This window comes from Primulina tabacum, chromosome 2, assembly GCF_025594145.1.
Source record: "Primulina tabacum isolate GXHZ01 chromosome 2, ASM2559414v2, whole genome shotgun sequence".
NCBI lineage: Eukaryota > Viridiplantae > Streptophyta > Magnoliopsida > Lamiales > Gesneriaceae > Primulina > Primulina tabacum.
Genome location: NC_134551.1, coordinates 42,823,203 through 42,836,492, shown reverse-complemented (window position 1 = coordinate 42,836,492; position 13,290 = coordinate 42,823,203). Strand labels below are relative to the sequence as shown.

Genomic DNA, 13,290 nt, shown 5'->3' with positions numbered 1-13,290 from the left:
AGGTCGTTATAGTATTTTTCTATTGATCCTCCTGCTTGTTTCATCCGAAATACACGACGTCGGAGATCATATACATGTGAGGTGTCAATTCCATCAAAGTATGTTGTTGCAGCAGAGTCTCATACCTTCTTAGCTATTGGGTAGCGAATAAATTTCACAACCAAGGAATTGTCCATGGAGTTGATCAACCAGCCTTTCACCATGGCATTCTCATTGTGCCACTTACGAAAGGAGGGGTCAGTGTCTGATGGTTGGGGATAGTCTCCATTGATGTATCCCAATTTGTCTTTTCCTGAGATATACATCTCAACAACCTGGGACCATAATCCATAGTTGGAACCCTCAAACTTGATGTTGATTGGAACCATCGGGGAATCAGTGATGGGAGAGAAAGAGGTTTGAACCCTTGTAAAGGCCTCCGTCATTTTTTATGTTAGATTATCAAGGCTTATTTCGGTGGAGTCCTCCATGAAGGCCAATCAAGATCTTGTCCCATACCCAATCAAAAAAGAGGGAACCCAAGATCCTGCTCTGATACCATGTCAAACATAAAGGTTTTCTTTCATACAATATCACATAAATTGAGTACAAGATATAGACATACAAAAAAAAACTATTTTAGGAAGATATTTTGTGTACAATATTTACGGCTACAATCCCTTGATTGAAGAGATTCCTAAATCTAAGATTTTCATATCTTGCTGATTGAGAGACTCACGCCAACAAAAAATTCAACTCCAACCTCATAGAGAAGCAAATAAATTTAACACGAAAAATCGAGAAACTGTTGACATGAACTCGTTTACTAACCACCACAATAACAAACTCGACGTGATAAAATTTTCATTTTTCCATGTCTAGGAATACACGAACGTTAATATCCATTGAGGAGAGATGTCTGGCAGATCAGAAATTATTTATAAAGCAGAATCGAATAACAAATTGATTTTCTTAGATAGTGGTAATTGTAAATTTTTCACAGAAAATGGTTTGGCTTCCTTCCACAAGTCAGAAAAGTCAATATGATGAAAATTGTTATGACCAAGCTGACTTATTCCAGATTGGCGAAAACTTCACAAACATTAAATATCTATCAACAATATCAGTTTCTTCATTAGCATAATTCAGGTATGAAGAACCCTTACCAAGGCATCAATAGGTCCGATTGAACCTGCAAATGAACCATCCCTTAGTTATCTCAATGAAAATGACATATACATGAATGTCATCCAAAACCAACAAAGTTTTTTATTGGGTATATAACAGTTGTATGATATTCGAAATATTCACCAGAAGAACACCCAATTCTTGTTGTGATCAAGACTTTATATCTATGATAAATTGTTTGTTCACAATGTTAACGTCTAGGTTCTTAAAGGTATAAACCAAGACGTTAACTGTTATGTCGAGGTCTTTAACACCATGCACAAATAAAGATTGAACAAGAGCAAAATGGAAAAACCAACACAAAGAATTTAGTCAATCGATCATAAATAATCTACATTCACATGATAGCAGCACCTTCTTTCTATAACCAAGATCAAACAAGTTTTACAAAAGATATAAAACCAAAAAAAAAAATTCACATAATAGACTTCAAATTTCCAGCCTATCTTCTATGTTCTTCTTCGAGTTTTTGATCACCCTTGTTCTCCAATTTCTGTTGATTGAATGGATAATGACTCAGTGTGTTTTCCACAAGGGAACTTCCTTGAATTTATATTCGACCTGTTTAATCGGTTGTTTCTTCTTCCAACCGTTTCTGTTTTTTCACCTATCCAACTGAGAGCCTTTTTAGTTTAGTTTGCAACTTGTGACTCCTTGTTCCTCCAGTCAAAGTTAGCTTAACAATTCATCCTCTCACTCTCAAGTAAATATGCCAGCTTGGAAGACATATCATCAAACATCTCCACCTTATCTTACAAGATGATTGTTATTCTTTTTCCCTTACTGGTCTAATTCCATTCCAAAACTTGTACCAAGTCCATACAATGTTTGAACTTGGTGTGTGGCAGTGCTTTAGTCATTGCATCAATAGGATTTTCTTTGGTGGCAACTTTCTCAACCTTTGAATTCCCCTTTGAAAAGAATTCTATAACATAATGTAGCTTGATGTCTATGTATTTTGTCCTTTCATGATACACTTTATGTTTAGTTAATTGTATAGCACTTAGATTTTCATGGTACACTACAAATTGTTCTAGTTTTATCACAAACTCTATTACTATTCCTTTGAACCAAATGGCTTCCTTGATTGCTTCTGTCACCACCATGTATTTTGTCTCTGTTGTGAACAATGCAACTATTGGTTGGAGTACATCTTTCACATTAATTGTTGGTCCAAGCACCGTGAATACATACCACGTTATTGATTTCCTTGTAAGCAAGTTTCCAGCAAGATAAGAACATAAAAAGCTAACTACTAGTTGTGTTACATCATCTTGCCTCTTAAACAATAGCCCCAAGTTTGGTTTCCTCTTTAAATATCCCAAATTCCACTTTAAAGCTTCCTTAAGTTTATAGATCCATTTGTACCCCAAGATCTTATGCCCTTTAGATTTAGTCACTAGTTTCTAGGTTTAATTTTTACTACTGACTTAACTTCCTCTTTCATGAATTTCAGCCATTCTTCTTTCTGTTCACAGGCCATGGCTTCTTTAAATGATTTTGGTTCGAGAGTATTTACCTCTTCTGCGACTATTAATGCATACCAGGTCAAGTCTTCGTACACTAAACTTTCAAGGACCCTTATTGCTCTTTTTTTATATCCCTAGCTAAAGAATGTTGGCTTAAATCCTCTTCGATATTTAGATGATCAACTGTCTCACTCTATTGCTTAAACGATGAGAACCTTTCTTCAATTTCAGATGACGAATCACTATGTGGCTGCTCCACATCAACTTGTGAATTATTATGGATGTTTTTCCTTTTGTTTGTTCAACCTTACTTGATGCAACCCGGGCGAAATGAACGAGTCGGGTCGGGAACTCTGCCGGGTATTTATATCTGTCATGGAAGCAACCAATTTGGCTAAGGTATCGGCCTCTGCATTTTCCTCCCGGGGAATTTTCTCCATACTCCAGTCTGTCAGAGATGATGCCCGGGCAGTGATGAGCCCTAAATATTTGAGCATCTTTTCGTTATTGGCCTCATACGTCCCTTTGATCTGCTGTGTAACAAATTGGGAGTCAGAATAAATAATGACTCGGGAAGCACCAACTTCCCGGGCAGCCTGTAACCCAGCCAAAACAGCTTCGTACTCTGCTTCGTTATTTGTGACCCTGGAATCAATCCTCAAAGCCAACTTGATTTTCTCTTCTGATGGGGCGATTAGGACCACCCCCACTCCACATCCTGATAAATTTGACGCGCCATCAACAAACACCCTCCATACTTCTTCTTCGACTGGTTGGATCATTTCTGTTAAGAAGTCCGTTAATGCCTGGGCTTTTATAGCAGCTCGGGGTTTATATTCAGTGTCATATTCCCCGAGCTCCACAGTCCATTTAACCATTCTCCCGGAGATTTCGGCGTGAGTCATGATCCTTCCAAGGGGAGAATTGGTGAGGACCACAATGGGATGTGAGAGAAAATATGGCCTCAACTTCCGAGCAGTCATTACCAAAGCCAATGCTATTTTTTCCAACTCACTATACTTTAATTCTGCTCCTCGAAGGGCGTGACTGACATAATATATCGGTTTCTGATCGGCTCCTTCTTCTTTGACAAGTACAGAGCTAACAGCGAATTCGGTGGCGGAGAGATAGACCCATAATTTTTCCCCAGGCTCGGGCTTGGCCAAAATAGGCAAATCAGCCAGGTACTTCTTCAAGTCCTTGAAAGCTTGTTCACATTTGTCGTCCCAGCCAAATTTCTGCGCTCTCCTTAGGACTTGGAAGAATGGATAACTCTGATGGGCATATCGGGAAATGAAGCGCGATAAGGCCGCAATCCTCCCGGTTAATTTCTGCACATCTCGGACAGACTGAGGAGAAGGCATGTCCATTATTGCTCTGATTTTCTCAGGGTTAACTTCGATTCCCCTGTCAGTTACCAAGAAACCCAAAAATTTACCACTCCTGACCCCGAATACACACTTGCCCGGGTTGAGCTTTATTCCATATTGTTTTAAAGTGTTGAAAGTTTCAGCTAAATCATCAATGAAGTGGGAGACTTCCCAGGTTTTGATTAGAATGTCGTCCACATACACCTCAATATTCCGACCTATTTGCTTTTGAAAGAAAAGATTCATCAAGCGTTGGTACGTAGCCCCCGCATTCTTCAATCCAAAAGGCATAACGACATAGAAAAAGGTGCCCCCAGAGGTAATAAAACTGGCTTTATCCTGATCTTCCAGAGCTAAGGGGATTTGATGATACCCCTGATATGCATCCAGAAATCTTAATAACTCGCATCCAGAAGTGGAATCTACCAACTGGTCAATCCGGGGAAGTGGATAACAATCTTTTGGGCATGCTTTATTCGAGTCCCTGAAATCAACACACATTCTCCATTTCCCAGTGGATTTTGGGACGAGAACCACATTTGATAGCCAGGTAGGGAATTGGACTTCCCTGATGTGCCCGGCTCTTAGCAACTCTCCCACTTGCTCTTCAATTACTTTATCTTTTTCAGGGCCGAAATGCCTCTTTTTTTGCTTCACGGACCGGGATCCCGGGAGGATATTCAATTTATGTTCGGCCACTTGGGGCGAGATCCCGGCCAACTCCTGTTGAGACCAGGCAAAAACACTAATGTTAGTTTTTAAACATTGCAAGAGATTTACCCGGGTGGACGTGCTGATGTCTAGGGCCACCCGGACGTGCTTTCCTGGCTCAATTTCCACCACTTCTTGTTCTTCCTCAGCGACAAAGTGCACCTCTCTCTCCTTGGCCCCCTCTTGACACTCTTTCTCCTTCCCTTCCCTCCTTGCCTTCTTTTGATCAACCCAGACTGTCTCCCCATAACACCTCTGAGAAGAGGGCTGATCTCCTTTAACTTCCCCAACCTGTCCTCGCACTGGAAATTTGATTTTCTGGTGATAAGTGGAGGCCACGGCTCTCATCTCATTCATGGCCGGCCTTCCCAATATGATATTGTACGAGGACGGGGCATCCACCACTGTAAAAGTAGTCATCACAGTTTTTCTCAGGTCTCTAGTGCCCAGGGTCAAGGGTAGAGTGATTTCCCCCTCAGGATACACAGCATGTCCAGCAAAACCAAACAAGGCAGTCTCAACCGCCTCTAATTGATACTCATGTAGATCCATTTGGACCAAGGCTTCCTTAAATACGACATTGACAGAGCTGCCATTGTCAACAAATACCCTCAACACATCGTAGTTAGCCACTCGGGCCTGAATGACAAGAGCGTCATTGTGGGGTAGACTAACTCCTCTGAGATCCTCTGGTCCAAAGCTTATAATTGGCTCGTCTCTCCCCCTCCCATCGACCTCTAAGCATTCCCTCCTACTTTTGGCTTTCCGGGCCCGGTTGGAATCGCCATCAGTGGACCCCCCTGAAATCATTTTGATTGCTCCTCGGCTTGGGGAAGGGTCCTTCCTCTCTACTGGTCTGCCCCTTTCTTCCCGAGAACTTGCTTCTCCCATTCTACTTCCGCTCGGGATATTTGTTGAATTTGGAGGAACATTCGGTCCGGAACGTCTAGACAACCAAGGTGGCTGTCAAGACTTATCTCGAGGAGGATGGGATGCTGGCATAGGGTGTCTAACGGATTTCTTCCCCAAGATCCGGCATTCATTGGTGTTATGTGAACAATCTTTATGGAGGGTAGAGTACCCTTTCTGCTCTGGCCTTGACGCTCTTCCCGCCGGACTGGGAAGCGGGGCTATATCTGAACTACATTCCTGGATCTCTCGGTCCCGGGCAATTCTTAAAGGTACATGAGAAAAATGTCCCGGGCCATTTTTCTTGGGAGCTCTTTCTTCGGGTTTGACAGCCCGGTCTCCTCTTGATCTCTTCAAGGCCTCTCTTTTCTGATTTTGCGCTTCTTCCATATTAATGTATTTCTCTGCTCGAGATAAGAGATCTTCGAAGTCCCCGGGCAATTTCTTAGTTAAGGATCGGAAAAAATCCCCTTCCCACAGCCCTTGCATGAACACGGTAGTCTTCGTCTCGGGTGCACAGGTCGGCACATCCAGGGCCACTCGGTTGAATCTTTTGAGATACGCCCTTAGGGTTTCATCTTGCCTCTGCTTTACCTCAAATAAACTGAAAGCAGTCTACTTGTACTTCTTGCTGCTGCTAAATTGATGTAAGAATACCTTTTGGAAATCTTCAAAGCAATTGGTGCTTTGTGGCGTCAACCCTTCAAACCATCTTTGTGCGGAGTCCATTAAGGTGGTGAGGAACACTTTACATTTAATTTGGTCTCCATAACAATGCAACATGGTCATGTTTTCGAAACTTCGAAACGAGCGAGGTGCTCCTCTGGATCGGAACTCCCATCATAGTCCTTGATTTTGGCTGACTTGAAATGCCCGGGTAATGGTTCCCGGACAATGATATCTGAGAACGGGCAACCTTTGACAACATGAAAATTGTCCTTAGAACCAACCTGTCCCTCCAATATCTTTACTTTCTTCCTCAATTCCACTAATTCTTCCGCAACAGTGGGGGACTTAGAACCCGCGCTTGATTCCCTCTCCTCCTCCCTTCTCTCTTCCTCTTGCGGCTGCTCACGTTGCTGCTCGGGATGACTGGAATGACGAGTGGTGGCCTTCTTTTCCGTAGCCATCTTAACAGCATCAGTTATAATCTTTTTTAACTCCTCGAGAGTTAAATGAATGGTGGGTTGAGGACCATTCGGGGGAGGGCCACCTGCACCAGAAAGACGAGTATTGTTCTCCTCCTGAACTCGAGAAGTGTCTTGGTTTGCTCTTCTAGTAGGGGCCATATCAACACCTTAGAACTCAGATTTCCCACAGACGGCGCCAATGATGCAACCCGGGCGAAATGAACGAGTCGGGTCGGGAACTCTGCCGGGTATACTATTAAAATATTGAAGGAAATATGAGTTGGACGTCTGGATTGAACTTCCTCCCTGAAAAATCCGAGAGATCTGCAAACAAGAAAGTAATCACGTGAATGGGCGCCGGAAGGGTGTCCGGCGTGACCACTCCGATTTTTAAGTCAGAAGAGTACTCAAGCAATAAAACCAATGTAGCCAAGGGATGGCTGTGTGATTGGTGTGGAGAGTGGGAGTAAACGAGCAATAAATGAGAGTATTTGATGTGAGTTAATATCTCAATCTAGCGTAAATGCAAATAAAGAACCTGGTATTTATAGTAGAGAATGCAATGATGACCTCGTTTTTCGTGTTTGAGCATTAATGATAGTAGGGCGGCTGATTATACCCTATTAGTCTGACATGTCAAATCTTACACTAGTCACGTCCAGCCCACTTGACTTTATCAACAATTAATGTCATTGTTAGAAATAGGTCAGCTGTGCATGCTCTACCAAGTTGGCGCCATTAAATGCTTCACTCATATCGAGGTGGCCGACTCCACGGGAAAGGAAAAGATTGGGTGGAAGAATTACCAAGTGTCTTATGGGCATACCGAACCACACCTCGATCATCTACTCGGGAAATACCCTACAGCCTTGTTTATGGTTCAGAAGCAGTCCTGCTAGTGGAGATTGGACAATCTTCTACTCGGATAGAATCTTATCCGAGTAACTATGATCAATCTCGGGCCATTGAACTTGATTTAGTGGAAGAAAAAAGAGATCGAGCAGCCATTCGAATGGAAGCTTATCGCAGCCAGGTGATAAAGTCCTACAACAAGCATGTCTGGCCACGAAATTTTCAGGTTGGGGACTTGGTTATGAAGAAGATCAAGCCCGTAGGTGATGTGGAAAAATTAGAAGCCCGTTGGGAAGGACCCTTCAAAGTAATTATAAGAGTCAGCTCAGGTGTAGCTTACTATCTCGAAGATTCTCAGGGACACACTCTCCAGAGGCCATGGAATGCTTTTTATTTAAAGAAATATTATGTTTAAAAGCACGTGTATCTATTATCTCTTCATCAAATAAAGAAATGGTTCAGGGAAATGTCTACAAAGTCCAGGGACCCGTACCCTGGCCCAGGGACCCGCACCCTGGTTATCTACAAAGCCCAGGGACCCGTACCTTGGCCCGGAGGAACCATACCCTGGTTATATACCAAGTCTAGGGACCCGTACCCTGGCCCAGGGACTCGCACCCTGGTTAACTACAAAGCCCAGGGACCCGTACCTTGGCTCGGAGGACCCGTACCCCTGTTATATACTAAGTCCAACGACCCGTACCCTGGCCCAGGGACCCGCACCCTGGTTATCTACTAAGCCCAAGGAACTGTACCTTGGCACAGCGACCCGCACCCTGGTTATCTACAAAGCCCAAGGACCCGTACCTTGGCTCAGAGGACCCGACCCAGGTTATATACTAAGTCCAGAGACTCGTACCCTGGCCCAGGGACCCGCACCCTGGTTATCTACTGAACCCAAGGACCCGTACCTTGGCCCGGAGGACCCGACCCCGATTATATACTAAGTCCAGATACCCGTACCCTGGTTATCTACTGAGCCCAAGGAACTGTACCTTGGCCCAGTGTAGAACCCGTAAGTCAGTAGACGTATAAGCCATGCATAATTCTAGATTTTTAAATTTAATTGACTTCATCGCATAATTATTTTAAATGCATTTATTTGAAGTTAATTATTTTATTATTTCAGTTCAGCAGTTTGATTTTTAGCATTTCAGTATTTTCAGTGAGGCCGGACCGGAGTTGGAGTTTTGAGATAGAATTTAAGATTCGAGAAATATTTCCAGAAGTTATTTTAGCTAGTAACTAAGTTCATTTAAGTTAGAAAGGAAGGTTTGAAGATTTAATTTAATTATTTGAGGTGATTAAGAAATGAACTCATTTAAGTTATTAAATTAAGGGGTTAGCTCACTAAATTATTTAAAGGATTAGTAAGGCTTTCAAGGATTATTAGTTGACTAGATAATCAACATTTCCCTTTATTTTATCATGCATTTTTCGGCCACCCTTAGTGCTAGAAGATTCATTTTCCAACTCACCAACTTTGACCAATTCTTTGCATGTAATTAGTAGGATAATTCTAGGATTTTTGGGAGCACAATTTAATTAAATAAATGGACATATCCTAGTCTAGAATCAAGCTAAATTTCGGCCACCACCTCCTAGAAGCATCCACCAACTCATTTGATATCAATTCAAAATTCAAATTCAAAAGGGGAGTGGACTTGGTCTTGATATGATCCTATTTTTGTGCACCCTTCTCCTCACCTTCATAACCATCACTCCCCCCTCCACCTCCACCGAAAATAAGACCCCTTTTCAGTAGAAAAAACGTGGATAGCAGCTAGGGAGAAAGGGAGAAAAATCGAGAGCCAAGAAAGGTAGAGAAGCAAGCCACTCCGTCTCCTCCGCGCCGTCTCGTCTCTTCTTTTCGTTTTCTTTCGAAACGAAACCAGGCATGTCTAGATTTCTTTCAAACCTCAATCAAGTCATATTATCATTTATTTTTCAGTACATGATCATGTTTTAGCAAGCAAAAACCGAGATACATGTCAAAAATATTTTTTGGAACACACATGCAGAATTTCGGCCCTTTCATGACAAGCTTCACGTTTTTCTGAGTTTTGTGGTTTCAGGTGATTGGTTCGATTCCAGGCTCCCAAGGCGGCTTGTATACATGTAGTAGGATGCATTAGGACCATGTTGGTCCATTCAAACCAGCCCCATGCTTGCTGGAAATTCAGAATGACAGCAAGTCCCTTAGGTGCAGAAAAATGTGGTTCGAAAATTTCAGTTTTGTGTCAAGGGGTTGGATCTGATCTTGGCTGCCCCAAGGGCCTATAGCCATGGTTGGATCACTTCCCTAGCATGTCTAAGACGTGACTAAGTTGCCCTTTTGGTAGCTTGGTCCATGGTTCATCGGTTTTTAATCAAAACGTCAGAACAGCCCCTTTCCCCATTCGGCCCTTCCATTTTTCAGCATATGGTTCGTTTCTTTTGTGGCTTGGTGTGGATCTTGGTTGGCCTATGGCCCTTAGCCACGGTTCATATCATGCTCCTAGATGTCTAGATCGTGCCATGGTCAATCAAATGGCCACTGGAACGACGCAAGACATCGATCATAGCATAAACACTACACACGCGTGCACGTTGCTCTCGGTTGGACCCTTCGGTTAAGATTTGGTGTGATGCGGATTGTGGCTGGCCTAGGGCCCTTAGCCATGGTTCAAATCATTCCTTGGGATGTTGGTAAGAGTCTCTGGTCGGTGGTTCACGCCCCTAATGGCCGATAGTCTCGAAACCAATGCAAGTCTTGTAGTGCGCAGCTGCTGTATTTTTGACAGCAAGTATGCTGCTGTTCAGAAGCGTCGTTTGAGTTCTTGGTTGGCTTTTAGCCCATGGCCTTGGACTGTACAGTGCCTCATTGAGTTGGGAAGGTCATGTTTTCGACCGTTCGTCATTTGGATCATTTTTGAGGTCGTACGAGAATTTACGGTGCAATGTGCCAAATTGACTCTCGAAAGAGCGTTTCGTGTTTTGGCCTCCATTTCACCTAGATTTCGACCCTATCATTTTAGGAACATTATTTTATGATTTTTCAGCGTATTTTAATCATGACTATACGTCGGTTCAGTGTCGCTTCAGGTTGGCTCGGAGTCATGATTAAATGCGAAGTCATTAGGCGTCATAGTCGCATCTTTTGAACGTAAATTGCATAGTTGGTCATGTTTAAGCTATTGCATATTTTTCATGGCACAGTTAGGTTGCAGCGAGCCTGGGAACGATCCAATCCAATCCAGTTGGTAAAATTACAGGAATTTTCATTATGCCAGTTAATTATTTTACGTGCATTAAACAGAAAATGATTATTTTTGAGATTTATGCGATATGGCTTGTGGTTCATTCACTATGTTGGAGTGTTATTTTATACGGTCGCCAGTGACCGATCAGTTCAGTATGGTACCACCCGGTCGCCAGTGACCGGCCAGCTCAGTTCAGTTTCAGCCTCCCCGGTAGCCAGTTACCGATCAGTTCAGCTTAGTGCAGTGGCCACAGGCGTAAAACATAATCTCGACAGAAAATTTTATCAGTTATTTCAGTACAGGCTCCAAGGAGCAAACATTTTTACTGTGATTATCAGTTCAGTTATGCACGTATTATAATTTCTTAGTACAGATTATTTTCAGTATGCCTCAGGACATGATATGTTAACTCATGCATATTTTAAATTCAGATTTTTACTCGTTACCTGCGATATATGCATGCTGAGTCTTTAGGCTCACTAGACTTGATTGTTGTAGGTACTGATGAGGCCAGGGCCGAGGGCGGGGACCAGTGAGCCAGCTTAGGTCGGCAGTAGTGGCACCCGAGGACCTCAGAGCAGCAGTTGTTAATTTTTTTCCGCAAACAATTTTATCAGTCGTTGGATATTTTTAAATCGTTGTTGTTGGCAAAACTTTAATTTTCTTCCGCTGCAATATTTTGAAATATGGAACTTGATTCACCAGTGATTTTTATGAATGAGGCCATTTAAGTTCTTTTAAAAAGAAAATTTTTAATTTTCCGCAAATTTTCAAGAAAGGAGTTTTAGGCCCTTCACAGTACATAATCTCAACAGAAAATTTTACCAGATATTTCAGTACAGGCTCCAAGGAGCAAATATTTTTACAGTGACTTCCAGTTCAGTTATGCACGTATTATAATTGCTCAGTACAGATTATTTTCAGTATGCCTCAGGACAGGATATTTTATCACATGCATATTTTAAATTCAGATTTTTACTCGTTACCTGCGATTTATGCATGCTGAGTCTTTAGGCTCACTAGACTTGATTGTTGTAGGTACTGATGAGGCCAGGGCCGAGGGCGGGGACCAGTGAGCCAGCTTGGGTCGACAGTAGTGGCACCCGAGGACCTCAGAGCAGCAGTTGTTATTTCCTTCGCAAACAATTTTTATCAGTTGTTGGATATTTTTAAATCGTTGTTGTTGGCAAAAACTTTGATTTTTTTCCGCTGCAATATTTTGAAATATTGAACTTGATTCACCAGTGATTTTATGTATGAGGCCATTTAAGTTCTTTTAAAAAGAAAATTTTTAATTTTCCGCAAATTTTCAAGCAAGTAGTTCGAGGGCCTTCACAGTTGGTATCAGAGCGGTGGTTCTGTATAGGGTTTCACTACTACTGACCGCGAGAAGCTCACGAATCCACGTCTTCGGTCTGTAAGTTTTTCAGTTCAGCATTTTGTTCAGCATTTTAGTTAAAGCATGAATTAGTTTGTCAGCATGCTTCCAGATTTTCAGTATTTCAGAGTTCATTTAAAATAAATTATGGAATTATGCATGTTAGTTACGTATGGGTTATGTTGGAACAGTATGCCCCCTAGACGCATTTTAGAGCGCAACAGAGAGGAGGAGCCTCGCCGAGAAGACAGGGAGGAGCGTAGACCAGAGGGAGACCTACCACCTCCTCCACCGCCCCCACCGGACATGAGTGCCCAGATGTTAGCTGGGATGGCACAGTTCTTCGCACAGTTTGCGGGGGGCAATGCCGCAGCCGTAGCCAGGCCGACAGGGCCCGAGGCTGTGTATGAGCGATTCATGAAGATGCGCCTGAAGGAATTCTCTGGGGCATCTGACCCCATGGTTGCCGAGGGATGGATCAAATCCCTCGAGGTTATCTTCGATTTTATGGAGCTGGGGGACGCAGACCGAGTCCGATGTGCCACCTACTTGTTCACTGGAGACGCCCGCTTATGGTGGGAAGGAGCTTCGGTAGCCCTGACATTGGCTACACTTTCTTGGACCCGCTTTACGGAGGTTTTCTACTCCAAGTATTTTGCTGAGGAGGTTCGCACCAGGCTGACCACCGAGTTCATGAGTCTGAGACAGGGGGATATGTCGGTTACGGAGTTTATCCGTAAGTTCGAGAGGGGTTGTCACTTTGTGCCCCTGATAGCAAATGATGCCAGAGCCAAGCTGATGCACTTCCTGGTGGGTTTACGGCCGATCTTGCGCCGGGATGTTAGGGTATCTGACCCTGCTACTTATGAGGTTGCCGTCTCCAAGGCCTTAGCCGCAGAGCAGGATCTGCGGGATATCGAGAGGGATCGCCAGGGCAAGCGCCCAGTCCAGGCACTGCACCGCCCTCCTCCTCATCAGCATCAGCAGCAGAATAAGAGGCCTTTTCATGGACCGCCCAGGAACCGAGGCCAGCAGCAGCAGCAGCGGGGACGCCCAGCCCCG

General features: G+C 43.3%; 1 protein-coding gene across 1 annotated transcript; it reads right to left on the bottom strand.

Annotated features, from left to right (window-relative positions):
* Nucleotides 1-2,911: 2,911 nt before the first annotated feature.
* On the bottom strand, nt 2,912-5,608 carry LOC142537697 (uncharacterized). The gene has a single exon (XM_075643190.1). The coding sequence runs from the start codon at nt 5,606-5,608 to the stop codon at nt 2,912-2,914; it is 2,697 nt and encodes an 898-aa protein (XP_075499305.1).
* Nucleotides 5,609-13,290: the final 7,682 nt, after the last annotated feature.